Source organism: Purpureocillium takamizusanense, chromosome 2 (assembly GCF_022605165.1).
Source record: "Purpureocillium takamizusanense chromosome 2, complete sequence".
NCBI classification, from domain to species: Eukaryota; Fungi; Ascomycota; class Sordariomycetes; order Hypocreales; family Ophiocordycipitaceae; genus Purpureocillium; species Purpureocillium takamizusanense.
In genome coordinates this window covers 1,005,874-1,033,814 of record NC_063069.1, presented here as the reverse complement: position 1 = coordinate 1,033,814, position 27,941 = coordinate 1,005,874, and the positions used below count along the sequence as shown (strand labels likewise).

At 59.7% G+C, this 27,941-nt stretch overlaps 6 protein-coding genes across 7 annotated transcripts; 3 read left to right on the top strand and 3 right to left on the bottom strand.

The window, feature by feature from the left end:
- Nucleotides 1-576: 576 nt before the first annotated feature.
- On the top strand, nucleotides 577-9,103 carry GCN1 (translational activator of GCN4). The gene is made up of 4 exons (XM_047983137.1): nucleotides 577-967; nucleotides 1,019-3,090; nucleotides 3,157-8,409; nucleotides 8,461-9,103. The coding sequence occupies exons 1-4, from the start codon at nucleotides 829-831 to the stop codon at nucleotides 9,007-9,009; spliced, it is 8,013 nt and encodes a 2,670-aa protein (XP_047839107.1). The 5' UTR covers nucleotides 577-828; the 3' UTR covers nucleotides 9,010-9,103.
- Nucleotides 9,104-12,493: 3,390 nt separating this feature from the next.
- CBS2 (Glycine hydroxymethyltransferase) lies at nucleotides 12,494-15,199 on the top strand. The gene is made up of 5 exons (XM_047983136.1): nucleotides 12,494-12,921; nucleotides 12,981-13,037; nucleotides 13,156-13,249; nucleotides 13,314-13,451; nucleotides 13,527-15,199. Exons 1-5 carry the CDS (start codon nucleotides 12,802-12,804, stop codon nucleotides 14,672-14,674), a joined length of 1,557 nt encoding a protein of 518 aa, XP_047839106.1. The 5' UTR covers nucleotides 12,494-12,801; the 3' UTR covers nucleotides 14,675-15,199.
- Nucleotides 15,200-15,497: 298 nt separating this feature from the next.
- On the bottom strand, nucleotides 15,498-19,596 carry JDV02_002140 (uncharacterized protein). Its single transcript, XM_047983135.1, has one exon. It carries the CDS (start codon nucleotides 18,988-18,990, stop codon nucleotides 15,571-15,573), a length of 3,420 nt encoding a protein of 1,139 aa, XP_047839105.1. The 5' UTR covers nucleotides 18,991-19,596; the 3' UTR covers nucleotides 15,498-15,570.
- Nucleotides 19,597-20,450: 854 nt separating this feature from the next.
- JDV02_002139 (Exo-1,4-beta-D-glucosaminidase) lies at nucleotides 20,451-23,189 on the bottom strand (the record flags this gene model as incomplete). The annotated part of the gene is made up of 1 exon (XM_047983134.1): nucleotides 20,451-23,189. The coding sequence occupies one exon, from the start codon at nucleotides 23,187-23,189 to the stop codon at nucleotides 20,451-20,453; it is 2,739 nt and encodes a 912-aa protein (XP_047839104.1).
- Nucleotides 23,190-24,265: 1,076 nt separating this feature from the next.
- On the bottom strand, nucleotides 24,266-24,697 carry JDV02_002138 (uncharacterized protein; the record flags this gene model as incomplete). The annotated part of the gene is made up of 1 exon (XM_047983133.1): nucleotides 24,266-24,697. The coding sequence occupies one exon, from the start codon at nucleotides 24,695-24,697 to the stop codon at nucleotides 24,266-24,268; it is 432 nt and encodes a 143-aa protein (XP_047839103.1).
- A 1,517-nt stretch (nucleotides 24,698-26,214) lies between these two features.
- JDV02_002137 (uncharacterized protein) lies at nucleotides 26,215-27,872 on the top strand. Of its 2 annotated transcripts, XM_047983131.1 has the most exons (2): nucleotides 26,215-26,702; nucleotides 26,771-27,872. In XM_047983131.1, exons 1-2 carry the CDS (start codon nucleotides 26,423-26,425, stop codon nucleotides 27,445-27,447), a joined length of 957 nt encoding a protein of 318 aa, XP_047839101.1. In that variant the 5' UTR covers nucleotides 26,215-26,422; the 3' UTR covers nucleotides 27,448-27,872. The 2 variants fall into 2 exon arrangements, with proteins under 2 accessions (XP_047839101.1, XP_047839102.1); XM_047983132.1 differs by having other exon boundaries at nucleotides 26,215-27,872.
- The last annotated feature ends 69 nt before the right edge of the window (nucleotides 27,873-27,941 follow it).

Sequence of the window (27,941 nt, the reverse complement as noted above, 5' to 3'; positions counted from 1 at the left end):
CAGTACTCACTCCTGCGAGTCTTTGAGGCGCCGCATGTATGAGTCAACTTGCATCATCGCGGTCGTTGTCCTTGGCGGTTCCAAACTGCACGGAGTTGGCACCTCAAGTTCCAGTAGGTAGGAAAAATACATATTACCTGAACTCGTGCAGGGCTTCACAAGGACGACCAGGTTGGTCCAGGTCACATTGCGTCCCATCACGCCCGCCATAACACAGCTCAGGGTTCAGCCTGTTTTAGAGGATGGGCGTAAAGGAAGTTCAGTCGAAGTGCCGTCATCGCTGCAACCCCAAGGCCATGCGGCGCATATTTTCTCCGAGATCGATCTATGGTACAGACCTTAGAGCCCATGGTTAAATTGGGATACGATACAATACTACATTTCCTGGCCAAACACTAACTACCTCTTGTTCGCGGTCGCGTGCCTACGAAGTACATCTTGTGCGTCCTGCCGTCAGGTCCAAGTCGCAATAGAGGCAGGCGGTGAAAGAAATCCGACCTGTGCGGCCCAGGGCGGGGCCGATTTTAACGTGGGGTCTCCCATCCTCCCCTGCGCTGTGCTGTGCTGCGCTGAGCTGCGTCTCCATCGGCCAGACCATTTTGGCCAGGCCGAAAACACCTCCAGGCCCATCGCGAATATCCCTGCTGGCCGTCTGCCACCTCGTCCCTGTTTCTCTGCTCAGCATCGCACCGATCCGAACCACCTCTACCACCCTACCCACCCACCGACACGATACGCACACGGCGTACCACCTGCGTCGGCGCGAGACGAAGCTCTCGTAGCCCCCGATGAGTTCTTCACTGGCTTAATCCAAATCCTCGACTCGACATGGCTGAAACAGAGGTCAATGGCGGCGGCAGCGGTGCTGGCCTCGAGCCTGCCGCCGTGAAGAAGGCACTGGCCTCTTCCTCAACTTCCGTGCGCGTTTCACAGCTCCAGCAAATCGAAGAGTCAATAACCCACAAGAGTATGGCTGCCCTATCCTCACCGACACGCCCTCGCTAAACCAGACCTTTAGCGTTGGACCAGAACCTCGTTCCCGGCCTCCTCAAGCTTCTGTTCGATACGTACCCCCTGTATCAAGACCGAGAATCTCGACTGGCAGTGCAGAGATGTCTAGCCGCCATCATCGTTGCCGGCCCCGACGCCACCACCCTCGACCCATTGGTCCAGGCCATGCGCCGCGAGACGCAAAAGCCGGGAATTGCTGCCTCGAGTGCCTTTGTTCTGGTGGAGTGGTGCTGCGTACTCATGCAGCACCTCGCAGGCTCCTCTGTGTGGGATAAACTCAGCAGTGACATTCTCCTGGCCGATGCAGATGCCTTGGACAAATGCCTCCAGCCAGGCACCAAGGGCGGCGTTGCCAGGTCCACGCTCGTAGCAACAAGGAGGGGCCTTCGAAAGCTATTGTCGCCAGTGGAATCTCGTGAGAAGGTTTTGTCGGAGGCAGTCAAGGTCCTGACGGCCAAGAGCAGCCAGCCTGCGACCAAGAACGCACTGGTATTGGGTGTTATCGCCGGCGTCTCAGCTCGCCAGGCTGCCCTGAAACCGCTTCTCGAAAAGCAGAAGCCCCAGTACTACGAGTTTTACATTCGAGAGATCATCGGATCCAAGACGCCAGTTCCCGAGCATGTTGCCGGTAGCCTGGGTGACTTCTTTCTCGACTTTGCTACCATTGAGGAGGTCGAGGCGCAGCTCATCCCCGCAATTGAAAAGGGGCTTTTGAGGGCGCCGGAAGTCGTCCTCGGCGGTGTTCTAAGACCTCTCGTCAAGTCACTTCCCAGCAGCTTTGACTTGTCAAAGATTCTGGAAGGGAAGCTCATCAAGCCGCTCCTTTCAAACGTCAAATCAAGCAACCCTGCCATCCGCAATGCTGCTTTGTCGGCGTTCCGTGCTATAGTAGCCAAGAGCGCCGACTTGAAGGTCCTCGATGGCGTCGTTTCCGAGATTGCTACGCCCCTGGGCTCCGGCAAGATTGCGTCGCCGGACCACCGAATCCTTCACGCCGAGATGCTCGATGCGATTCCTCTTTCCGAACAGAGCGCGACCAAGGCAGCTTCGGCGCTGACGGCTGCGGCGACAAAGGAAGGCAATGAAGCGGCTCTAGCTGCCGAGACACAAGCTCTAGCGAGAGCCAGCTCCCAGGTTTTGAACGCGGGCGGTGAGCTACCAAAGCCTGTCTTGGACGCCATCACCAAGGGACTCGCAGAGAAGAAGCCAGCTTCTCGGAGGTTCTGGATGCTCCGCGTTGGCAGCATCTTGCACTCCCTGCAAGGCAAGGACTCGTCCCAAGGCGCCATTGCCTTTGTCGAAGCAACTATACCCAAGCTCTTAGCCAATTTCGAAGAGGTTGTTTCCAATGCTTCAACAGCTGGTCAGAGCGGCATCATTGTCGGAGGATTTGTTCTCGTCGCCCTCACGCCAGCCCTTCTCCGCCAGTTCTCTACCTCGTCGGTCCACGGTTCCTTGACCAAAGCCGGTATCCTCACTCAGGCCCAATCTTTGGCCACGAAGCAATCGTTCCTCCTGAACCATAGAATCTACAGCAAATTCACGTCCGATGACGACCTTCGATGGCTCTGTCGAGCGCTGCGTGCCGTTGGCCACTGCCTTGACAGCAAATCAGATCATGCTGTAGTGTTGGCCTGGGCTGAGGCTTTCATTCATCTGTCCACCGCTGTTGGCGTTCCGCCAAAGGTGCAGCACGAGTCGGCAAAGACGGTTTCCAAGTTATACGCCGAGAGCCCATCTCTGATATCTGGCTTCATTATTGATGGCTTGTGGAACGGCCTCCACCTTGATCAGGCCAGAGATAAGGACAGCAAGTTGGAGCGAACCAATCTCATCTACGTACTGAGATCTATATGCCTTGAGCCCGCAGAGCTTGAAACCCTAGGGCCCAAGGTTGACCAAGACGTGCTTGAGGCGCAAGCTTGTGCTATTCTAGTCCTGTCTCGCAAGGAGCTTGTTCCCCGATCTAGCTGGATTGACATGTGTCTGAGAATGTCTATAGACCCGGGGACTTTGGCTCGGAAGCACCTGGATACGTTGCTCAAGGAGATTGCTTTGCGGACATCATTCGACCAGCAGGTAAGAAGCTCTAGCGGAAGCAACCCTACGCCGTATGAGTACCTTGAAAGCTGACCTATTTCACAGCCTATCATCAAACAGGCTGCCTACAATGCCGCGGCAGATCTGGCCTTTGTCTCCCCGGACACGGTGACTCCGCGACTGGTGGAACTTGTTGGGCGCGACCTCAGTGCAACTCAGCTACGCGGCATTGGTCCGGTGGAGGCTGCGATCTTTAGAACCCCGGAGGGCACCTGCTTCGTCGACGTGCTGGCCAAAAAGAAACACGATGTTGTCCCGAACAAGAACAGCAAGGACTATGACATCCTCAAATGGGAAGAAGAGCTAAGGACACAGCTGGAGCAAAAGAAGGGACAGCAGCGCAAGCTTACCGCTGAGGAGAGCGCAAAGGTGAATGCGCAGCTGAAGAAAGAATCTGAGATTCGGGAGTCAATCAGAGACATTGAGGCAAGATTGACCCGAGGCATTGGCATCATCAGATCCCTCGCATGCGGCCCTCCAACCGATGCCACCTTATGGTTGGGCTCTGCCGTCGCGCTGCTGCTGGGCATCATCGATGCAGGCGCCAGTCTCATCATCGGAGACGTTGCTGCCCTTGCCTACCTCGCCTGCGCAGACAGAGTCTCGCCCAGGCTGGGAATGATGCGACCCTTCATCGGCGTTGCGACTCTCAGGATCCGCGGAGTGGCGCTCACGGAGGACTACAACCAGGAGAAGGCTGAAGACCTGGTGACCAGAGTCCTGTACCGATTGCGCTTCGCCGGCGAGCAGCGGCCGTTCGACGCCGTCTCGCTGATCTACATGCTACCCCTCGTTCTTGATATATTGCGCCAAGGAGGCGTCGGCGACGACGAGGACGATCGAGACGCGCAACTCGTCCTCGCTCTGGAGATCCTCTCCTTCCACACAGACGTTTGCGAGGATGAGGCAGTTCCACGCGCAGAACTCCTCACAGTCCTGATTCAATCATTACAAAACTACGGGCAGCACTACAAGCTCGTTAAGGACTGCTTTGCGGACATGTGCCGCTGCATCGCGCCCAACATGAACACTGAGGAGATGGCGGTGCTTGCCAAGGGAACGATCGTGGGGCAGTCCGGTGTGAGGACGACTGTGCTGCAATCAATCAGCGCCGATGTCGATATGAGCGATCTCGGTTACTCGGACGAGATTTGGATATCGTGTCACGACGACGAGGAAGAGAACCAAGAACTCGGCAAAGAGATCTGGGAAGAGAGCAAATTCGAAGTTGGCGCTAATATTCCTCTGCGCATGCTGCCATATTTGGAGAGAAAGGATGCTCAGCTGCGGAGAGCTGCTGCGCGGTCGCTCGCCGACGCGACTCAGGCGCACAAGTCCACGCTGGCAGACGTCATTCCACAGCTCAAGACTACTTATCTCGAGCTCGCCAAGCCGAAGGTTCAGCAGCTTGATGAATTCGGCATGCCCAAAAAGATGGACCTGTCTGACCCTTGGGAAGGACGACAGGGCATTGCCACCGCCTTCAAGGAATTGGCTGCTGTCATGGACAAGAACCAGGTCGACGACCTCTTCAACTTCCTTATCGAGTCCGGTCCCCTTGGGGACAAGAGCGATGCCGTCCGCAGTGAGATGCTGGATGCCGCCATTCGTTCCACAGACGTCCACGGAAAGCAAATGATCGACGCGCTGATGAAGAAGTTCGAGCGGACTCTGGAACAACCAGACAAGAACAGTGATGCTGCCGACCGCGTCAACGAGGCTGTCATCATCATGTACGGAGCATTGGCACGCCACCTGAAGCCCGGCGACGCTAAGATCCCCGTCGTCATCGAGCGACTTCTCGCGACCCTGAGTACCCCTTCAGAGACGGTGCAATATGCCATCGCGGAGTGTTTGCCACCGCTCGTGAGGGCATGCTCCGACAAATCGTCAAAGTATTTTGACCAAGTCATGGACGAGCTGCTCAATTCCAAGAAGTATGCGACGCAACGGGGTGCTGCATACGGTCTGGCGGGCCTGGTCTTGGGCAGAGGAATCTCGTCGCTCCGTGACTACCGGATATTGACGACTCTCAAGGGTGCCATGGAGAACAAGAAGGACGCTCATCAACGTGAGGCGGCCCTGTTGGCGTTTGAACTTCTGTCCACGATTCTCGGGCGGCTCTTTGAGCCCTACGCCATTCAAATCATGCCGCAACTCCTCAGCGGCTTTGGCGATAGTAATGGCGACGTCCGCGACGCTTGCTTGGCGGCATCGAAGGCTTGCTTCCGCAAGCTGAGCTCTTACGGAGTCCGACAGATCATGCCAACGCTCCTAGATGGCCTTGATGACCAACAATGGCGCAGCAAGCGGGGTGCTTGCGACCTTCTCGGCGCCATGGCTTATCTCGACCCGAACCAGTTGGCGAACAGCCTGCCTGACATCATCCCTCCGTTGACAGGCGTGCTGAATGACAGTCACAAGGAAGTGCGGGCGGCGGCAAACCGAAGTCTGAAACGTTTCGGCGAGGTCATCCACAACCCTGAAATCAAGAATCTCGTTGATGTGCTGCTGAAGGCTCTCAGCGACCCCACCAAGTACACGGATGAGGCACTTGATTCTCTCATCAAAGTGCAATTCATTCACTACATCGATGCCCCGTCCCTGGCACTTGTCACTCGCATTTTGCAGCGTGGTCTTGGCGACCGCTCTAACACCAAGCGCAAGGCGGCACAGGTCATCGGCAGTCTGGCTCATCTGACGGAAAAGAAGGACATTATCGCGCATCTGCCTGTGCTGATTGCCGGACTCAAGATCGCTGCTGTGGATCCTGTCCCAACTACACGCGCCACCGCGTCCCGGGCTTTGGGCTCGCTCGTGGAGAAGCTCGGCGAAGACGCCATGCCAGATCTCATTCCAGGTCTCATGCAAACTCTCAAATCGGACACAGGCGCGGGCGATCGTCTTGGTTCTGCCCAAGCCCTCAGCGAGGTCTTGGCTGGCTTGGGCACCACGCGCTTGGAGGAGACTCTACCTACTATTCTCTCCAACGTCGAGTCATCCAAGCCAGCAGTTCGCGAAGGCTTCATGTCACTTTTCATCTTCCTTCCTGTCTGTTTCGGAAACAGCTTTTCGAACTACCTTGGCCGCATTGTTCCGCCTATCTTGGCCGGTCTGGCTGATGATGTCGAATCTATCCGCGAGACCGCTCTACGGGCGGGTCGTCTTCTAGTCAAGAACTTCGCTGTCCGTGCGATCGACCTGCTTCTGCCAGAACTCGAGCGTGGCCTTGCGGATGACAGCTACAGAATCCGTCTGAGCTCAGTGGAACTGGTCGGCGATCTGCTGTTCAATCTTACCGGTGTCAAAGCGGACGCCGAGGCTGAAGAGGAGGACGAGGAGGCAGCGAAGGAGGCTGGCGCCTCGCTCAAGGAGGTCCTTGGAGAGGAGAAGCGGAACAAGATCTTGTCTGCTCTTTATGTCTGCCGCTGCGATACCGCCGGCGCTGTACGCTCGGCCGCTATTGCCGTCTGGAAGGTGCTCGTGCCGAGCCCCAGGACCCTCAAGGAGCTTGTCCCGACCCTCACTCAGCTGCTCATCAGACGCCTCGGCAGCTCCAACATGGAACACAAAGTCATTGCCAGCAATGCTTTGGGAGAACTCATCCGCAAAGCTGGTGACGGCGTGTTGTCCAGCCTCCTGCCAACTCTGGAAGAGGGCCTGCAGACATCTACAGACTCGGATGCTAAGCAGGGTATCTGCCTGGCCCTTCGGGAGCTCATTTCCTCGGCATCTCCAGAGGCCATGGAAGACCACGAGAAGACCCTTATCTCTGTTGTGCGCACTGCTATCACGGATTCGGACGAAGAAGTTAGAGAGGCTGCCGCGGAAGCATTCGATTCCCTGCAGCAGATCCTCGGGAAGAGGGCTGTTGACCAAGTGCTGCCGTTCCTACTCAACCTTCTTCGGTCTGATGACGAAGCAGAAAATGCCCTCTCCGCTCTCCTTACCCTTCTCACCGAGACTACGCGTTCGAATATCATTCTGCCTAACCTCATCCCGACTCTGATAACGCCGCCCATCTCAGCATTCGATGCCAAGGCCCTGGCGTCTCTGTCCAAGGTTGCAGGGGCCGCCATGAACCGCCGTCTGCCCAACATCATCAACTCCCTGATGGACAATGAGATCAATTGCAAGGAAGAAGACCTCCGCGCCGAGCTCGAGACCTCGTTCGATACTGTCATCCAATCCATCGACGAGTACGACGGACTCAACACTGTCATGAACGTGCTTCTGGGTCTTCTCAAACACGAAGACCACCGCAAGCGAGCGGCGACGGCGCGCCATCTGCGCAATTTCTTTGCAGAAACTGCCGTCGACTACTCGCGGTATAACCAGGACGTTATCCGCTCGCTTCTCAACGCCTTCGATGACAGTGACATGGAGGTCGTCAAGGCTGCTTGGGCTGCGCTTAGCGAATTCACCAAGAAGCTCAAGAAGGAGGAAATGGAGTCTCTCGTCGTGTCAACCAGGCAGACCCTGCTGCGCGTGGGTGTCGCAGGTGCAAACCTAAAGGGCTTTGAGCTTCCCAAGGGCATCAATGCAGTACTGCCAATCTTCCTGCAGGGTCTTATGAATGGCACGGCAGACCAGAGGGTGCAGGCTGCCCTTGGTATCTCCGACATTGTCGACAGGACAAGCGAGGCGTCGCTCAAGCCTTTCGTCACCCAAATCACTGGCCCCCTGATTCGTGTCGTGTCCGAACGTGCCACCGAAGTCAAGGCAGCGATTCTGCTCACGCTCAACAACCTTCTGGACAAGATGCCGACTGCTCTGAAACCGTTCTTACCACAGCTACAGCGAACATTTGCAAAGTCATTGGCGGACACGTCGAGCGAGACGCTCAGAAGCAGGGCTGCCAAGGCCCTGGGCACCCTCATCAAGTATACTCCTCGAATCGACCCCCTGATCGCGGAGTTGGTGACGGGTTCCAAGACTGCCGACCCTGGAGTTAAAACTGCGATGCTCAAGGCCCTGTACGAGGTTATCAGCAGAGCAGGGGCTAACATGGGCGAATCGTCGCGGACTGCGGTGTTGTCCCTCATCGACATGGACACAGATGAGAGAGACGATGCGATGACGATTACGAACGCGAAGCTCCTAGGTGCACTAATTAAGAACGTGCCGGAGGATGCTGCTGCGTCTCTGCTGAAGCACCGCGTCATCACTCCTCAGTTCAGCAACTCGTCTGTGCTCGCACTGAACTCGGTGCTTGTTGAATCACCCGATGCTCTTCTTCACAGCCCTGCTGCTGACGAACTGCCCGATCTCCTCTGCCAGGGCATGTCCAACAAGAGTGTAAGTAAAGTATACCGTGAAGCGCCACAAGATGCTAACATTACTATATAGACGTTCATCGCGGACAACTTCATCTTAGCGACTGGCAAGGTACTACTTTCGTCCCCACCCAAGAGCTTCGATAGCACGAAGAAAATATTCGAAACGTTGGCCAAGATAATTGAGCCCGGAAATCCCACGGACTCGCGTCGGCTGGCCCTGGTTATCACCCGCACACTGAGCAGGACGAACATGGAGATGGTCCGCCCGCACGTCCCGCTGCTGGCGCCTCCCATCTTCGCCAGTGTCAGGGACCTGGTCATCCCGGTGAAACTCGCCGCCGAAGCCGCCTTTGTGGAGCTCTTTAGCGTCGCAGATGAGGAGAGCCGCATCTTTGACAAGTTCATAGCCGGGCCTGGAGCGGATCTACCGCCCAATACTAAGAGGAGTATGAGCGACTACTTCAAGCGAGTGGCGATGAGACTCGGCTCGCAGGCTAGGGAGAGGAGAGAGGCAGAAGGTGGCCAGGGCGGTCTCGGCTTGTCCAATGATGAGCAAGAAGATGAAAAGGAGATCTGGAGCGTTGGTAAGGTGGAGGTAGCTGGCGAGATGTTCTCATGAGTGAGGCGTAGAGACAGGCCTTACGAAGTAGATGTTGTAGAGAAAAGACTTGATGACTGATCGTAAACATTTGATTTAATATTGTCAATGATGCCTAACTGCAGATGTCATTTCCTATGACATGATATGCTTGAACTGTGTGTTATGTATAGAGAACAGACTGTGGCAGGCCTTTCACCAAACGCCATGCCTTCATGTTGGGTTGCCATCTTCCTTCCTATTGTGGAAGAAACAGCAAGGCACGGGAAAATTGTTAGCGCAACTCTCAGCCGGGCCAAATGCGACGTGACCAAAATTGAGAGGGCGTCTGTGCACGTGATCCGTGAGCGTCGGCGATGACTCATCCGAGCCCTCGCTTAGCGCCGTTTCGACAGGCCTAGTGCACGTGAACCCACAAACTCTCAGTGCAATCTGTGTGCCTCGAGAAATTCTGGTCATCGAAACCCCTCCCCGACCACAACCAACCTCTCACCCATCGAGGACCGGCCATCACCATCAACGACAATCAAGATGTGAGTACACCGATGCGATACATGATCAATGGAGACTACGACACCGCCCTGGTGAATTTTCCGATACGTCGATTGCCCCGGGGAGTTGATTTGATGGAGGAAAGACGGTCGGCGGTTGGCGGCGAAAGAAAAAAAAAAGAAGAACCTTCGTGGTAGCGATTGGGAGAAACAGACAGCAATGCTGCGGAACACGATGGGCTGACAGGAATTTCTCCTCAACAGGGTCAACCTGCGAACTCAGAAGCGCCTTGCCGCGTCGGTCATCGGCTGCGGCAAGCGCAAGATCTGGCTCGACCCGAACGAGCAGAGCGAGATCTCCAACGCCAACTCCCGCCAGACCATCCGAAAGCTCGTCTCCGATGGCCTCATCATCCGCAAGCCCGTCACGATGCACTCCCGGTCCCGTGCCCGCGAGCTGAACCTGGCCCGAAGAGAAGGCCGTCACCGTGGCTACGGTAAGCGAAAGGGTACGGCCGACGCCCGTATGCCCCAGCAGGTCCTTTGGATGCGCCGCCTCCGAGTCCTCCGCCGTCTCCTCGTCAAGTACCGCGCCAGCGGCAAGATCGACAAGCACCTGTACCACGAGCTGTACCACTCCAGCAAGGGTAACGCCTTCAAGCACAAGCGCGCCCTGGTCGAGCACGTACGTATAACCCCAACACCATATCTACCGCGCGGCTCTGCACATGGATCACCATTGGCATGCCCAGGTTATAGTGCTCGACGATGGAAATGCTGACTTCCGTGACAGATCCACCGTGCCAAGGCCGAGAAGCACCGCGAGCAGATGCTCAAGGAGGAGATGGACGCCAAGCGTGCGAAGACCAAGGCTGCCCGCGAGCGCAAGCTGGAGAGGGTTGCGGCCAAGCGGAATGCTCTGATGGCCGAAGAGTAGACCACGCGGACTGCGACGACATATCGGTCTTGAGAGGAGGCTGCATTCGGAGTCTACGGGTTGGGTCTTTTTTTACGCCCTTCTGGTTTCTACAGTCGTACCGGCGGGGCTTCTGGCATGTAGCATTGAAAATGGAATCCACGATGCTCAGATTTTCAGAGGCAACGAAAAGAATCTTTTGGTCTGGTGCCGGACTGGCCCGCGCCCGGGACGACGCCCTCGACGTCGACGAGGGGCATTTTCACTGGATGCCCGCTGGATGTAGCGACATGGCGTCGGATGAATGTAATGACGATGTTACAAGTCTTTGGGTACCTGACCTTGACAGTGTCGTGCGGTACCAACCACGTCGGGCGCTGCAAAGCCTCGTTTGACGAAGAAAGTTGCATTTGCTGGTGCGAGATCGGATCTGGACAAAGTTGCTGAACAAGGCGCGGCCACACGGCACGGGTCCATTACGTACTACATCCATCCCCACGCCCCTCAGCGCGACCAGCTGCCGCATGGTGTGCACATGGGCGAGGCCGAAATTTCTACCCGGATCATGACCGGCTGCGAGGCGCCGCGACGAGGCCATGGCGTGCTGCCAAACCGTATACTGAAGGTGGTGGGGGCTCCACAGCCTTTACATAACACGAAGGAAGAAGTCTGGGCCAGCGACATGGTGCGCCGCTGCGGATAGACGGGGGTAGACGGGGCAAGACGGGGCTCAAGACGAGGCCATCCAACCCCTAGAGCAGAACTACCGCGGCATTCGCTCTGGGGCTGCTGGCGGTAGTACATAATAGCAGTACGCCGTTTCACACACGAGCACACTTGTGTCATGCATGCGTGGCCAACTCAAGTGAAGGTGAGAGAACTCTACAACATATATATACGTCCAAAGAAACAGAGGTAGACACGGGAAGGAAAGCATAGCAGCAAAGAGATGGAAAATGCCCTCACACACAAACACACAAGCGCGTGCGGTGGACGGAAGAATATAATCAAATCGATGAGAAGAAAGATCAACCAAAGGAATGGATCAGTTTCCAGTCACATTGCCCCGTACAAGGTGGTAGAGTGCCGCCAGGGCATTTCAGCACGCTTCCCGTGGCCCGCCCCGTCGTCTCCTTGACCCTGGCGGGAAAAGGGGATTGGGGGAGGGTCGGTAGTCGCGATATGGCTGAGCAGAACGGTCTCGTCACGCCCATCTTTAGTTGATAAAGAAGGGGAAAGGGGAAAAGACGAAAAGGCTGGGCGTGGAGACGTGAGAAAATTGGGCTCGGAGGGCGGTGGTGCCCTGGAGCGGGAAAAGAAAATTGCGGGCGAGTAGGGCCATCGGGCACGTACTTCGTACAGGTACGTACTAGCAGGGCAAGTGGGAGCGAGCACCTTGGTGGGCACTGCAGTGTCATGTCACTGCCTGTTGTTGGGTCCGGGTCCGACTCCGGCGGCGGCCGTACCAACCACTTCCTCACCATACACAGCACCGACCTCACGAACCAGGGAAAGGATATCATGGCAGGGCCATTGTATGATATTTCGTACGCCGGAGAAGCAATTCTTGAGGATCAAAGACGAGGAATAGGAATTGAACGACAAAAAAAAAAGGTTGGATTGGCACGAGCATGCCGCACCCATCTTGACGCAGACCAGCCGCGGTGACAGTCAATGATTGCGCGCTGTCAAAAATCATGAGGTAAAAGGGCGGTCCCGCGGTACGAAGCGCGTGTAGTACAGTACGTAACCTGTTAGCTAACGGGAACGCCAGCGCGGTCAGCAGAGCTCCCCCAAATGGCATGGGCTGCTGGAGCCGCGCTGGGCCCCGGGCAGCGCCCACGCCTGGAGCTCCTCCCCGCGTGCTCGTGCGGTGCCCTCGCCCAGGTGTCCCGTCGCCCGTGTCCCCCCCTGCTGGAGGTCCAGGCCAGGCCAGGGCGTGGTCAAGTCACCTCGGGCGCCTGCTCCGGCCCAGGCCACCACCGCCCCTCCGGGCCATTCCAGTGCGGGGAGGTGTGGCGGGTATCGGCGGTCGGAGCGCATCGGATGTGGGCAGATTTCAGATGGGATGCGATACCTCCCCGTCCGTCTGTATGAAGGAAAGGGCCGTTTTTGGTGGTATCATCGCCGGGTTCACACACACACCTCCGCGGCTCGCACCCAAGAGAGAGAAAAAAAAACAGTTTTGGACGGGCCACCTCCCTCCACCTGCACCGCACCTCCTCTGCTTTTCTTCCCGTTTCCCTTCTCTACAGATTGTGTATCCTTGCGCTCCCCAGTACGTCGAGGCATTGGCCCGCCCCAAACCATCCGACGACCACACGAGGACGACCTCGACGCGCGATCCTCGCTTCCTCTTGCCATACCCGCCACTCTCCGACCACGACAGTCTCCGTCTCGACAGCCATGTCTCTGCCCGGTCTGCGAGGCACTTCGCGTGCCCTCCGCGGCATCGCGAGGCCGGCGACCCTGCCCGTCGCCGGCAGGCGTGCCAAGTCGTCCATGGCCATGGACGGCCAGCAACAGGTTCGTGGCCACCTCCATTGGCTGTTACGCCGTGTCACTGACGCCTCGCCCTTGGACAGCTTCTCGCCGCGCACCTCCAGAAGGCGGACCCGGCTGTCTTCGACATCATTGAGAATGTGCGTCCTCTTCCACGCCTATCGCGGGCAGCTTGCCCCTCCTCCCGAAACTCTAGCTCGCTCGAGGCGAGTGCCATATAGCTGGCTAGCTGACTGACTGACCGAACGCGACCTGCAGGAGAAAAACCGTCAAAAGCACTTCATCAACCTGATCCCCTCCGAGAACTTTACCTCCCAGGCCGTGCTTGACGCGCTCGGCAGCGTCATGCAGAGTGAGTCGAGACCAACGACGGCACCAGCGTAACGGTCCAGGTTCGCAGGGCTGACCCGCAACAGACAAGTACTCCGAGGGCTACCCCGGTGCCCGGTACTATGGCGGCAACGAGTTCATCGATCAGGCGGAGCGTCTGTGCCAGCAGCGCGCCCTCGAGGCGTTTGAGCTGGACCCCAAGAACTGGGGCGTCAATGTGCAAGGTTCGTCCACTCAGGGCCCTCTCTCTCTATACGTTCAAAGTATCGCGAGACCGCGAGCTGACGCCGCGAATCTAGCCCTCTCCGGTGCGCCGGCCAACCTGTACGTGTACTCGGCGCTCATGGACACGCACGACCGCCTCATGGGCCTCGACCTGCCCCACGGCGGCCACCTGTCGCACGGCTACCAGACCCCGACCAAGAAGATCTCCTTCATCTCCAAGTACTTTGAGACCCTGCCGTACCGCCTGGACGAGTCGACGGGCCTCATCGACTACGACAAGCTCGAGGAAACGGCTCTCCTCTACCGCCCCAAGATCATCGTCGCCGGCGCCAGCGCCTACAGCCGTCTGATTGACTACAAGCGCATGCGCGAGATCTGCGACAAGGTCAACGCCTACCTGCTGGCCGACATGGCCCACATCTCGGGCATGGTCGCCGCCAAGGTCATGCCCAGCCCCTTCGCGTACGCCGACATCGTCACCACGACGAGCCACAAGTCACTACGCGGCCCGCGCGGCGCCCTCATCTTCTTCCGCAAGGGCGTGCGGAGGCAGAACCCCAAGACCAAGGAGGACGAGATGTACAACCTCGAGGGCCCCATCAACACGTCCGTCTTCCCCGGCCACCAGGGCGGCCCGCACAACCACACCATCACGGCGCTCGCCGTCGCCCTCAAGCAGGCCCAGGCGCCCGACTTCCACGCCTACCAGTCGCAGGTGCTGGCCAACGCAAAGGCCTTTGCCAAGCGCCTCGGCGAGGACAAGGGCAAGGGCGGCCTGGGCTACAGCCTCGTCTCGGGCGGCACCGATAACCACCTCGTGCTGGCCGACCTCAAGCCCCATGGCGTCGACGGCGGCCGCGTCGAGCGCGTCCTCGAGCTCGTCGGCGTCGCGGCCAACAAGAACACGGTGCCCGGCGACCGCTCCGCCCTCGTGCCCGGCGGCCTGCGCATGGGCACGCCCGCTATGACGACGCGCGGCTTCAACGAGGACGACTTTGTGCGCGTCGCCGACGTGGTCGACCGCGCCGTCGCCATCGCCGCCCGCGTCGACAAGACGGTCCGCGCCGCCGCCAAGGACAAGGGCGAGAAGAGCCCCGGCAAGCTCAAGCTCTTCCTCGACCACCTCGGCAACGGCGACAACGAGCCCGAGATTGTCCAGCTGCGGAGCGAGGTCGAGGACTGGGTCGGCACCTACCCGCTGCCCTGGGAGTCGGGCAAGTAAGGGGAGCTGCCGCTCAACCAGACAAAACTTGCTGCCAATCTGTCTCTGTTCTTCCCGACCTTGACAGAATTGCGGGAACTGCGTGGAGCAGCGAGGGTTGCAATGGGGGAGGCTAGAGACTTGGGAACCGCACATCAGCGCATGGAAAAAAGGGCATACGCTGTGAAATGAAGGGGAGGGGGCTCGCAGCGTTTTGTAACCAACCAAAACCCAATCACGCATCTTCGTCATTTTATACACATGTACATGGGGGGGGCTCGTCGTCTCATATGAGCCATGTTTTTGTTTGCCGGGAGCGGCTTTGGCCTCCCGTTTCTGCGACTCTGGCTGCTGGCTATCCGGACTTTGCTTGTATTCTGCATTTTTGTTTGGGCTGGGGAAGGACTGTTTTTTGGCACTGCTTGGGTTTTATCTGTCTTTTTTAACATTTACATACATGGGCGATATACACAACGTAGTAGTTATCACCAAACACGAGGATCAACTCCCGAGGCATATACATACATGCTTTTTTTACTTTTTGAACTGCAGTTGCTTATCGTACTAGTCCTTGACACACCGGAAAACATACACGCATAAGTATATAAGGTATGTAGACACATGTTCACACCCACCAAAAGGTAGCGCTCGAATTTTTTTGGGTTGGTTGACTGGCGCAGCGCTCGCTCATACGCGCTGCGGAAGAACACAAGGGGGATGAGACGAAGAGCGGGAAAGGCAGGAAAGAGGTCAAGAAAATATAGAGGCCGTGAGCTGCAGTCCGCTTAACCAAAGCCAAACCCGAAAAAGGCACAGCCGATAGATTCCTTTCTGTTACAGGTGGTCGTACCATTCCATTCAAAAAGGGGTCTCCTCCTCCTCTGTCTTTCTCACCAGGGGCTACCCATTTGTCGTCTTCAACTCGACGCCGTCTTCTTATTCGCGCCCGCGTCTGTCCCCGGGCTGCTGAGCACCGCCCTCACGCTCTGCCTCTGCGCAAAGGCCTCGTAGTACCGCCGCAGGTGGTCCATGCCGGCAAAGGCGCCCCCGCCCCCGTCGTGCGCGTCGGCGAGCGCGTGCAGGACCGGCCAGAGGGCGAAGTCGGCGAGCGAGGGCATCTTTCGATTATCATCATCATCGGCGGCGGCGGCGTCAGGGGTGGTGGTGGTGGCGGGTGCGGGTGCGCAGCAGAGGTGGCCGTCCCTCGCGGCCGATTCCCATACTGTAGACAGCTCGTGCTTAACAAAGCGGGGGAGGGAGGTGGAGGGCAGGGAATCGGTCTTGTTGCCCCCGCTCGCGCTGCTGCTGCTGCTGCTGCTGCTGCTTTTGTTGTTATTGTTGTCTCTGGTGTTGCTGTGTCGGCGGACGGTAGTGAGGAGTTGCAGTGCGCGCTGGAAGAGCGTGTACTGCGTCGCGAGCTGGGATGGGGGGGTCGAGGCAGCAGGTGAACCGGCAGCAGCAGCAGCGGATTTCGAGACGGCGCTGGCTCGATGCCGTTCTCCGTACACGGCCTCGAGGTACAGCATGATGGCCACGTCCCCCTGCACGACCGACTTGGACGCATCGTTGTCGACAAACTTGACCGGCACCGACGCCGTCGCCCAGCCGGCGCCACCATCTTCGCCGTCGTCGTCGTCGTCGTGCGCCCCCTCGCCGCCCTTTGCGCCGCTGCCGCCGCCGCCGGCCAGAGCAGGCGCCACGCTGCCCCTGGCGTACTTGACGCCATACTCGGCCAGCATCAGGGCGACGCGCATATTCACGACCGCGTCCGCCGCGCTTGCGAAGAACCGCGGCGCGTTGGAAATGTGCAAGACATCGAAGCCGGCGCCGTAGTGCGCGTGCCAGTCGAAGCGCGAGGCGTGGTTCTCGGTGCCAAAGGCGCGCAGCATGGCGACGGCCTCGGGACCCTGGCCGTTAACCACGGGTCGGGCGTCGGCGCGCGTCTTGCCCGTTGCGCCCTGGCCCCAGATGAGGGGGTTCTCGTCGTCGCAGAGGCTCAGGAAGGTGCCGATGCGGCGAAAGGTCAGGGAGATGCGCGCGCCGGCGTGGGCCAGCTCGGCGGGCGTCTTGTCGCGGGCGGCGCGGCGGTCCTGGCGGATGGCGTGCAGCCACTGCTCGTTGGTGGCGAGGCCCATGCGGCACATGGAGTTGTGGTGAAGGCGCAGGCGCTGTGCCTGGCGCTGTTGCTGCTGCTGTTGCTGCTGCTTCGGCTCACCTGCTGGCTGTGATGCGTCCTCTGGCTCTGCCGGCGGCGAGGGGTTTGGTGGTGCCTGCGCCGCTGTGGACGACGATGACGACGGCGGTGGCGGCAGCGGCGCAGACACCTGGCGTGAAGGATCCTTGTGCGGCCTCTTGGTGCGCAAGACCATGGTGCGCTCGGCGCCGAGGCTCACGTTGGCAATGTAGGAGCCGCGCACAATGTCCAGCGTCTTGTCGCTGTGCTCCGAGATGTAGTCGTTGCCGTCGCGGTAGTACTGGATCAGGACGTGGTTGAGCGGGTGGCCGAGGTGCCTCTCCGCCTGGGCCTTGACGTCAAGCACGGCCGGCGAGAAGGGCAGCAGGGGAGGGGACTCGTCCGACGGGTGGCGGTAGACGGGCATGGAGCTGCCGTCGGCGTCGTCGTCGGAGACGTCGCCCTGGACGGCGACGAGGCGCGGCACCTCGCCGCCCTGGTGCGACATTCGCTGCCACTGGACCTCGTCGCGCAGTCTGTCGAACATGGTGGCCTCGAGGTCCGGCGGCAGGAGGTTCTCGATGACGTCCGTGTCGCCTGCGCCGAGGCCCTTTTGGGGCGCATGCGCCGCGGGCTGCTCATCGTCGGAGTGGTGGTCCGTCGCAGATGCGGCGTCGGCCTTGTGCTCTGGCCCCGGCATGGCTACACCGTGTGGCGACTCGTCAGGTCGTGTAAGTGGCGGTGTTGATGGCCGTTGAGCTAGCGGTGGTGTCTTGTCCTCGGGTGAAGCCGTACGGGCTGCCTCTGCCGCGGGTTGGTGATGGGGCTTTGGTGTTGCTGCAGCATTGCTCCGGCCGTCTTTTGATCCGTCTTCGCCTTTTGATGACTTTGCAGTCTGGTGCGCCCCATCTTTGCCGTTTCCAGCCGGTTCCTGCAGCTTCGACTGGGCGTTTTGCGATGTCTGCGACTCAGCCTCAGCTGTGGGCTGTGCAGCGTCGTCCTGACGATGTGCCTCGCCCACCGCCGCCACTATCGCCGCCGCTACCACTACCCCCACATCGGGGGATGACTCCTCGGCCAAGCGCAGGCCCGCAATCTGCCGCACAAGGTCTGGCTCTGCAGGGCGTCCACTGTCTGGCGTCTTGGCCTTGGCAGCGGCTTCTGGTGGTGGTGGTGCTGTTGATGATGTCGCTGGCGCAGAAGCAGTCGTCGTCGCTGCCTTGCTCTTGATCTGCGCCTTTGCCTTTGCCCTGGCACGCTGTTGCTGCTCCGTTGGTGTTGTTGCTGCTGCTGCTGCTGCTGCTGCTGCCGGCGCCGGCGACGACGAACGAAGCGCCTTGACGACGTCTGCGCAGCGAGCGACCTCGCAGCCCGTCAGCTCCTCGAGGTTGCGCAGGGCCTTGCGCTTGCGGGCGGCGACGCGGAAGCCGCAGCAGTCGTCGACGACGGTGATGGCGAGGCCGTGGCCGGCGGCGTCGAGGGCGGTGGCGTAGACGCCTACGTTGGCGAGCGAGCCGCAGATGAAGACCTCCATGACCATCTTGGCGCGCAGCAGCCGCAGCAGCGACGTGCCCAGGAAGGCCGAGTAGTGGCTCTTCCACAGCGTCGAGTCCTCGTCGTGGATGGCGGTGGTGGTGGTGGTGGTGGTGGTGGTGGTGGTGGCGAGCATCAGCAGCTCGACGCCTGGGGTCGAGGGCCTCACGCAGCGAGGCGGGTCATGGCTGAGGAAGGCCTCGTCGTCAGCAGCAGCAGCAGCATCGTTGCCGTCCTGATGATGGTGGCCGTCGTCGCCGTCGTGGTCGTCAGGGTGAGACAGCCGCCGCCGCCGCGCGCGGGCGCCACCACCACCACCATGCCGCTGTTGATGCTGCTGGTGCGGGTGATGACGATGACTCGGCCGGGCGGCCAAGGCGGCGTCCGAGGCGACGAGCGGCTCCGCGTCCGGGTCACGGCGCTGCTCGAACCGCGACGGCAGCCAGACAACGTCCCCGCCGGCTCGGCGGACGGCCTCGGCGAGCTGGGCGGTGCGCGCGGCGAAACCCTCGGGCTCCGTCACGGGAAGCGCGCCGTCGTCGACGGAGAGGAAGTCGCGCTGCGGGTCGACGACGAGCAGGGCCTTGCGCGTCGTCAGCTGCGGCAGCGCGGCCAAGTCGAACGGAAACATGATGGTGGTTGCGTCGTTGTTTCCTCTCTGCCTCGCTCGCCCCTCTCCCTTTGTCTCCGTCTGTCTCCTTTCTCACTCTCTTTTTCTTTCTGTGTGTTTGGTGGCCGCCCCCGCCAGCGGGAGAGTCGGGCAGAAGAGCAATTCCCTTGGTTATTTCATCGCCACGGTCAAGTGTGCGGTGGTGGTGATGGTGGCGGCGGCGACGGCGGCGGCCAGCGGTAAAAGGGACGACGGTGATGTATGTCTCATTAATGGCTCCAGCCCTACGAAGTACACGCGGGCCTACTACTAGGCCATACAACCACGGATACACATTGCTTCGTAGACCTGGTTGGACCCGGCCCTGGGCGGCATATTCAGCCGGAGAGGGGGGGAGGGGGAGCGTCGTCGCGGACACGGGCGCCACATGGGATGAGACGGGAACAGATGACAGCCAGCCAGCAGACCAGCAGGGGGGGGGGATGCCGGATGGGTGGCAGGCGGCGCAGCGCAGTCGCAGTCGGCCGGGCCGAATGCTGCATCAAGTTCATCTCTTACACGGGGGATCTGATAGACGAGGGTAAAAGGCCATTCTCGGCTGCGCAAGAGAAAGCAAAGAAAAAAAAAGGTTTCGGCGAGGGTCGCACAGCATGGGGGCGTAGAGTCGCATCCATTCCTCAGGTGCTGCAGCACCTAAGTTACCTACCGTATGCTACCGTCTGGCGGCACCTTCATTACAAAAGACAAACTTGGTCCCAGAAGATCCACCGAGGTGACACGGCGCGAACGCCCTTGTCATCACCTGCCCGTCCCTGGATGTCGGGTTCCAATCACCTAGTAGTACGGGTTCAGTGCCCGACGCACTGGGCAAGCCATGGCACCAGGTACAGTGGGTGTACTAATGATACCCGGATGTCTTACAGAAGGCCCAGCGTGCCGGTCCCGTTGAAGTCACGCAAGCACGGCAAGCTTGAGCTCCACTGAACCTGTCCACCCAAAACGCCAAGGCCCCCCCACCGCCCCTGTCCGCTGTCGGGTGCCTGGGTTGATGGCACTCTACTGTAATACCCAGGCTTGCCAGGTACCTAAAGGTGCTAATAATGGAGGGCGAGGCGAGGCGAGGCGAGGCGAGGCGGTGGATGTTCCGGGTGTGGGAGCGCTGACAGCTCGACTAGCGTCAGCCAACCACACATGGGGGCCGCCCCAAGTTGTTTATCTGGAACCTAGGACTCACTGGCAGGTTGAGCTCAGGGGGAGATATTGCTAAGGTATTGCCAAGGTTCTGAACTCCATCCTGGCTCACACTTCCTTTGCCTCATGCAACAACAACAACAACGCTTCACATCACCGCACTCGAGAGGCGGACACACTGCAGCTGTCAGCACAGCACAGCACAGCATTCACCCGCGTACCTCGCACGTCACGCTCTCGACACTTCATTCATGCGGGCCGCCGCCGCACCTCATCCCCCGGACTGCACATCATCGCAGCTTCACCTCGGCCGCGTCGACGTTCACCCCCTTGACCCGCACCGCCGCCCCTCTGCCCTCCCAGTCGTCGACCGTCAGCGACAGCGTCTCGTGCGGCCACAGCGTGACGTAGTTGTCCGACCACCCCACGGGCGTCACGTCCTCCCCTTGCGCGTCCACGAGGTTCAGGCTCACGAAGAAGGCCGGCACCCCGGACCGGTTCTCCAGCACCACGGCCCGCTGCTGCTGCTGCTCGTGTCCGACCTTGACGGCGACGTCGGCCTTCTTCATGCCGCTCAGCGCCGTGTAGTCGACGTAGTCGCTCACGGGCGTCGAGTACCACGTCGAGTTGCCCCAGTCGAGCGCGTCGACCTGCTTGCCCAGCCAGTACACGTTGCGGCTCAGCGTCGTCTTGCCGTCGTGCGTCATCAGCCTGAGCCGCAGGAACCCGACGTCCTTGATCCCGTCGACCACCTTGTCCACGGCGGCAATCGTCTTGGCCCCGTTGACGGCCGTCTCGGCGCTGACCGTCTTGCTGGAGAGCACCCGCCCTTGGAGGTCGATGAGCTCAATCTCGACGCTGCGACGGCCCCTTTGCCCGAGCGAGTGGTTGATGAGCCAGACTTGCTTGTGGACATAGTCGTACGCGACGTGCTCGACGCGTGACCCCGTCTTGGTGCCGAAGTACGAACCGCCCGGGTGCAGGTAGTAGTCGAACTGGTTCCAGTGGAGGCTCGGCCAGCCGTTGTTGAGCATCCAGTAGATGCTCCCCGTTGCGGGCCGCTCCGACGTCCAGTGCGCCGAGTAGGCCTCGTGCTGGGCCCGCGTCGCCTCGTAGTCGGTCAGCTGCGCCTTCATGAGGTAGTCGTCCAGCGACGTGGGCGCGCCATATCGATGGAACAGCCCGGCGTTGTATATCGTTCGCGTATGAAACTTGGAGGCCGACGTGGACATGTGATAGAGTCCCTTCCCGGGACTCTTCCACAGATCGTCCATGTCCGTCTCGTTGAGAAACTTCTTGAGGCTGCCCAGCTCAGGGGTGCCGACGCCGGGGCCCAGCTCGGAGCCAAAGCCAAACGCCGCGCCGAGACGCGCCTCCGAAGGGTCGACGTCGTACCAATAGTTGGGGGGGATCCAGTCGTACGGCCCGTCCATCTTCATGCCCGACGGCCCGAGCAGCTGCGGGAAGCCGCGCTTCGCCGCCGACGAGATGATGGGCGTCTGCCAGTGCGCGGCCCGCAGCGCGTCCACGTAGAGCTTTGTCGCGCGGTCGTCGGGCCAGTAGTCGCTGCCGACGAGGTACGCGAGCACGCTGGGGTGCGTCTGCAGCGCGGCCGCCTCGTGGACCATGTTGGCCTGCGCGGTGGCGTAGTCGCCGTCGTCCCAGAGGGGGGGGTCGGAGAAGTCCTCGGTGTTGTAGATCCACGCCTCCCACTTGGTGCAGCACTCCCACCCGGGCATCACGAAGAGGCCCATGCGGTCGGCGATGTCGTACAGCTCCGGCTGCTCCATCTTGCCCTCGAGGCGGATCGTGTTGAGCCCCATGTCGAGCACGTACTTGGCGATGGCCGTGAAGCGCGCCGCGTCCCACCGCAGGAACATGTCCGCCCCGTAGCCGCCCCCGAGCACCTGGAACGGATACCCGTTGACGGCGAAGCCGGTGTCGTTGTGCCTGTTGACCTCGGACGTGACGGTCCGGATGCCAAACGACGTCTGCGCGGCGTCCGAGAGGGCCGCCGCGTCGTCGACGGACAAGACCACGTTTGCGCTGTACAGCGGCTGCGCGCCCCATTGCTTCGGCCACCAAATCTGCGGCTTCTTCACCGTCTTGGTGAACTGGACCGTCCTCGTCTCGAATGGTGCGAGGGTGATGATGCGTTGCTCATCCTCGTCGGCGACCTCCTTGCCCTTCGGGTCCGAGATTGTGCACCTGGCCGACAGCTTGACCGGGCGGTCCTCGAGATTCCTCGCCGTGGCATGCACCGTAACCTCGGCATCGTGCTTCTCGACCGGCAAGCCGATGTCCACGGTGACGGCCAGCGGCTTCAGCGCCACGGGGCCCGTCTGCCGCACGTCAATGTCCCGCCAGATGCCCGTGCCGTGGTCCGGCGCGGGCGGGTTCCAGTCCTCGAAGCTGACGCCAAAGTCGTAGTCGTAGCTGGTGTTGTACGCCCTCACGGCCAGGACGTTGGCCTCGCGGACCAAGCGCGTGACGTCGTACGAGTGGCCGCCGTACGCGCCGGACTGGAAGCTCGCGTTGGCGACCTCGTGCCCGTTGAGATACAGGTCCGCCTTGGAGGTGATGCCGTGCGTCTCGAGGAGAAAGTGCTGCTGCTGCTGCTGCTGGCCCGGACGGGCCTTCGGGAGGGAAAACTCGCCGCGGTAGATCCAGGGCACGTTGAAGGCGCTGGCGTTGACCCTGCTGAGCGCGTCGGAGAACCACAGCTCGTCGTCACGGTACGTCCCCGACTTGAGGAGGCAGCCCATGAGCGTGCAGCTGGGCGCGTCGACAAAGTGCCATGCCGAGGTGTCGACGCCCGGCCCGGACAGCGCGGTGAGGTTGTTGTCGACGCTTGCCGAGGATTGGAAGTGCCAGTTGGGGATCGGCGCCGTCTGTCCGGGCTTGGACGTCAACGGCTTTGCGCTCGTCGAGGAAGAGGAGGAGGAGGAGGAGGCGTCGTCTGTGGCACTCGTCGTCGGCAGGAGGACGCCGCCGCCGAGCAACGCCAACGTTGTGACGGCTCGAAACATGGCTTCCGTTTGTTCGCTCAAGTCCCAAGACGGAGGCCGCTTTGCTGCTGCTGCTGCTGCTGCTGCTGCTGCTGGGCGTTCACAACCACCTATTCGACTCTGCTCCTCTGGTTTACTTATACGCGCTAACTAACGTAGTTGCCCGCCCGCCGCGTCGACGGTTGGAGACTGAATGCCTTCAAATACAATACTACGTTACCAGCCTCCCTCGCCGGCAAACGGGGAATCGAGAACCGGTCCTTTGCTCCTGGCTCCGCGATTGCTGGACTCCCCCGCCGCATCGCATCGTTCCCCGACGCTTTCTCCGCGCAGGCATCGAGACGCGACACCAATTGCAGCTTAGGGGACGAGCGGGTGCGTTTTCCCCTCCCCCTCTTTGATCTTCATTAGCACCCGGCGTAGTACGGCGTTCATCGGCCTCGCGGGGGAGAGGCAAACCGCTCGCTCGAGAGGGCGTAAGCAGCCGGTCACGATATACCCGCCGAGAGTCGTGGCGGGAAATCCGAACCCGGGGCTGCGCGGTGAAGCTGCAGCAGCCGTCGGATATGCCGCAATTTTTTGTCACCCTGCGTCATCGTCAGGCCAGAGGCGGCGCAGAAAAACATCCATGCATGGGTGATGGATGCATGATACGCTGCCGTATGAGGAGGAGCACGTGGAAACGCGGGGAGGAAACGCTAACAAGGCCCATGGGGAAACTTGTCGGCGTGGAGGAGGACGGTTGCGCTTACTATGACCCTGGCAGTGCATGGTTATGAGGCAGGGTTTCCTCAAGTTGACAGATAACAGTCGCCGCCGGGCTACGAGTTCTGCACCTCGCCTTTTGCTTTGCAATGTGTTTTTTCCTTGAACCAAGCAGATGAAATTGACTAACAACGAATGATGGCAAGCAAATTGACTCCCGCAATTCTCAACCTTTCCGTGCCAAAATGATTGTATGCTTCATGGATGACCCGAAATTGCAAACAAAAGGCTCCGCGGCAGGATCAACCTGCCACTCCCACACCAGACCGTCTTGCGCTCGCCAGCGGCTGCTCATAACCCCGAATCGACATCAGCCATCGACTGGTACGAACTCAGTGCCTGCGCACGTTCCAGCGCCGTTCCCATCGTGGGGCGTGATGCTTGTCCTTGTGCGTCCAAGAGCTCCATGTGTTCTTCCAGAACTGGATCACCTCGGGCGTGTAGCCCATATCGAGCATACAGTTGAACAGGTCCGACGCATACTCGCATTCAGCCTTCGGAATCGCGATGAGTGAGAAGGCCGGGTCCCCCGGCTCCATGGTGCGGAAGATCACGTCTTTGACCATGTCAGGGCAGCCGGTGCACTGCTCCGTAATAGCGTCCAACTGTACGCCTTCTGAGAAAAATTTGCCGATGTTCACATAGTCGTCCCTACCGGTCGGGAATTGCGATAACAGGTTGACGCCGGCCTTCAATCGCAGTTGATTGTGTCTGTCCGCTTTTGCCTGGAGTTCCTTCAAGTTGTCCAGTGGTGTTCGCGCCATTCTTGCTTCGTATCTTTTGTTTTTTGTTCGAGGCCTGCGGTTTCCAAGATGAGACTGATTGTAGAATTGTGAGTGGTAGGGGACATTGCCATGACCGATTTCTTGTGGGAGCAGAGAGCAGCTTTATATACCAATTGTGGGAGACACACGCCAGCGCGGCAAAAGCCAATGCGTTCCGCACGGTTTTGGCGTAGAGTTGGTGTTACGAGATAATGATGTTACAGACACACAAGACAACTCAAAGCCATGACCGCTTTACAATTGCGCAAAGGAGCGACAGGGGCAGCAGAGGGCCGTAGCGAATGTACGTTGAAGCGCGTGACACGGTGCTCGTCGGACGATCTGAGTGCCGAAACCGCGTCATGGCCGAGAACCACTGACAGGACCCCCAAGCGTTAGCAGAAACAATACCGTCTTTGTCATGGACTGAATCCTGTTTACGAAAGAGTAGACTCTCAAGAATCCACACGTCTTGTTGCAACGGCTGTCGCGACAGTCGTGCTCGTTTCATTACGTTCTGAATCATCCCCAACAGGATCGACCAACTCCCCGACCAAAGAAATGCCGCTGTGCTCGGGCGAACGGTTTTTCTCTGGCATGCTTGTCATCCAAGCTTCATGATCGAAAGAGGAAAAAAATTCAGGCAGCATTGCTCGAGCTGAGGAGAGATCGGCCCGGCAATGAATCGCCCGAGCACCGAGGACGCGAGACTGCTGGTGCCGAATAAACCGGAGGGTCGTGCAAGGACGTCCGCCAGCCACCGCGGATGCGCAATTCGGTCGGTGAAACGTTTGCCTCCTGTTAAAGAAGAACTCTGGTTTTTTCTTTTTACCCTGATTGTGCCGTTGCGGTTCCCACCAAGAACTGTGTCTAGGCCAGCTGCCCGCTCGGCTACGGGGGGGAAGCGTTGAGAGCCTCTCTCTCGCAGAGGCCCAAGAGCACACCAACAGTGGCACAGCGCCGCACGCTCAGAGCGGATCTGTCTTGACAACAACTACTACGGAGCCATTACGTGAAGAAGAAGGCAAGAGGGGCCGAGGACGCACGGCAGACGACGCGACATGTTCCGACCATGGACTAACTATGGTGGCGGCAATCCGGGCCGAAGGGCGGAAACCGGGAGGCGCGCTTGTTCGCAGGCAGCCCTGAGCTTTGCGGTGCCACGTACGAAGCCAAGTCCTATATTGAAGCTTGTCCTTCTTGGAGGCGAGCGCGCCAGCTTGTGCCTTTCATCCCGAGGGATTTTGGTGGTTTGAAGAACGCTGGCAACACCAAGTCCACTTATTAGTGGCTTGTGGAGTGCAATGGACAACTGTGCGGGTGGTCGGCCCGGTGTCTGGGCACCTGTGATGCAGTGGAGTAGATTCCAGTGCATCTCTCCAACGCTACTAGGTAGGTACCATTTATTTAGGTGCCGCCCGAGCTTCTGCCGGCGCGGGCGGTCCAAACTCCAGAGCAGCAGCGGTGCATGCAGCCTACTGGCTGGCGAAGCTCTAAAGCCTCCTCCCACTTCGTGAACCGCAACCTTGACTCTGACAGCCAGTGTATTCCGGGCCATCTTCAAAGACTTCGCCCGCACTGCGCCTGGCTACTCTCTGCAAATGTTTGCCTCAGATATTTGAAATCTCTCCACGGGCTTCAACGGTCCGCGTCTCCAAGCCGTAGCCCCGGCGGCAGAGCGGAACTGCAGCTCCAATCGCTCCGACTACGAGGGAGGCCACCAGCATGGCGTCCAAGAGGAGCCTGTCGCCCAACGACACGCCCGAATCCGACACCAAGCGCCCTAGGATCACGGGCGCCGATGGCATCGAGACCCTGAGCCAAAGCGCCGTGCCCAGCGCCCAGCCAGACCATCACGACGACGCCCTGGCCTCGCTGGCGCCCACGCAGCACTCCAACGCCCGAAGCGGATTGCAGCGGTCAATAGCCCTGGTCCTCCGGCACGATGGCTTCGAGTCAGCTACCCAGGAAGCCATGGAGAGCTTCACGGGCATCGTCGAAACATGTTGGCCCCTCCTCACCCCTGGCTCACTCCCTGCTTCGCCTGTGCGTGCACGGTTCTGACAGCTCTAGACATGGAATCCCTCATCGAACAAGTCAAGCGCTTCGCCCTCGCCGCCCGACGCGAGCACCCCATCCCTACCGACTTTGAGCTCATGATGGGCTACCACAACCTCACCACGCGCTCACTCCGACCCCACCTCAAGAACCCCCTGCCTCAATCCGTGCTTGCCCCGACATTTCACGCCCTCACGACCGCCGACAACGAGGCCCTTGCGACGTTGCCTCTTCTCAGCGACCAACTGAGCGGCCAGGCCGACAAGGACGCGAAGCAGTACATCCCCTCCTCCTTTCCCGACTTTCCTAGCCGTCACACCTACCGCTTCACCCCCCAGGAGGACACGAGCGTTCGCGACTCCAAGAAAATACGCGAGGAGGCCGCGCGTACCGCTGAGCAAGGCGAGGACGCGTTGCGCAGGCTTGTACGCGCGTCCAAGATGCGCAAGCAAAAGGAGGTCAAGTCCCTGGTGGAGCGTGACACCGAAGGCAGAGAGCGTTTCCGGCTGTGGGAGGCAACCATGAAGAGGTTCATGGGCGCCGAGGCCGGTCTGCGCGGCGACGCCGCCGCCGCCGACCAGGTGGAGATTGCCGACCATAGCATGATTGTCAACTGCGACGCCGTCTTTGCGCGCAAGGAGGTGGCTCGGATGGGGAAGCGCGGCGGGGGGCTTCCTGCGAACGGGACCTAGGCCGTCAACGGACGCAGTCCTCACCCGACCATTTGGCACGAAGAGAAGGCCGAGAAGAACGGCCAAGGCTAGAGCGGACGCTGCCGAGACTGCCGACCGCCACCGCAAGGACGCGGTAGGGCGAGGAGGCTGATGATACCCTAGACCAGATCGACATTGTGTCGACTTCCACCTGCAAGGCGTTGGGGACATTCAATGGAACTTGAGATTTTTACCATCTTGCTGGAGTGCGCCATGTCTTAATCAACTGCCGACGATGGCTGCGTCCGTTGTGTCTCATGTCGCCTACCAACATCAGCCTCTTAAAGATCTCCGGCTGGCGGAAACCACGTAATACACGCCAAAAGCAATCCGGAAATTGCACTCAAGGTTATACAGTACAACGTCACGTCTCATACCAAGTCGCGTCAACATGTCGTCTGACTTTTTCACATTTCTCTGTCACTGAAATGATGCAAGCTACAGGGTAGCCCATCCATCCAGTAACGGTCCGA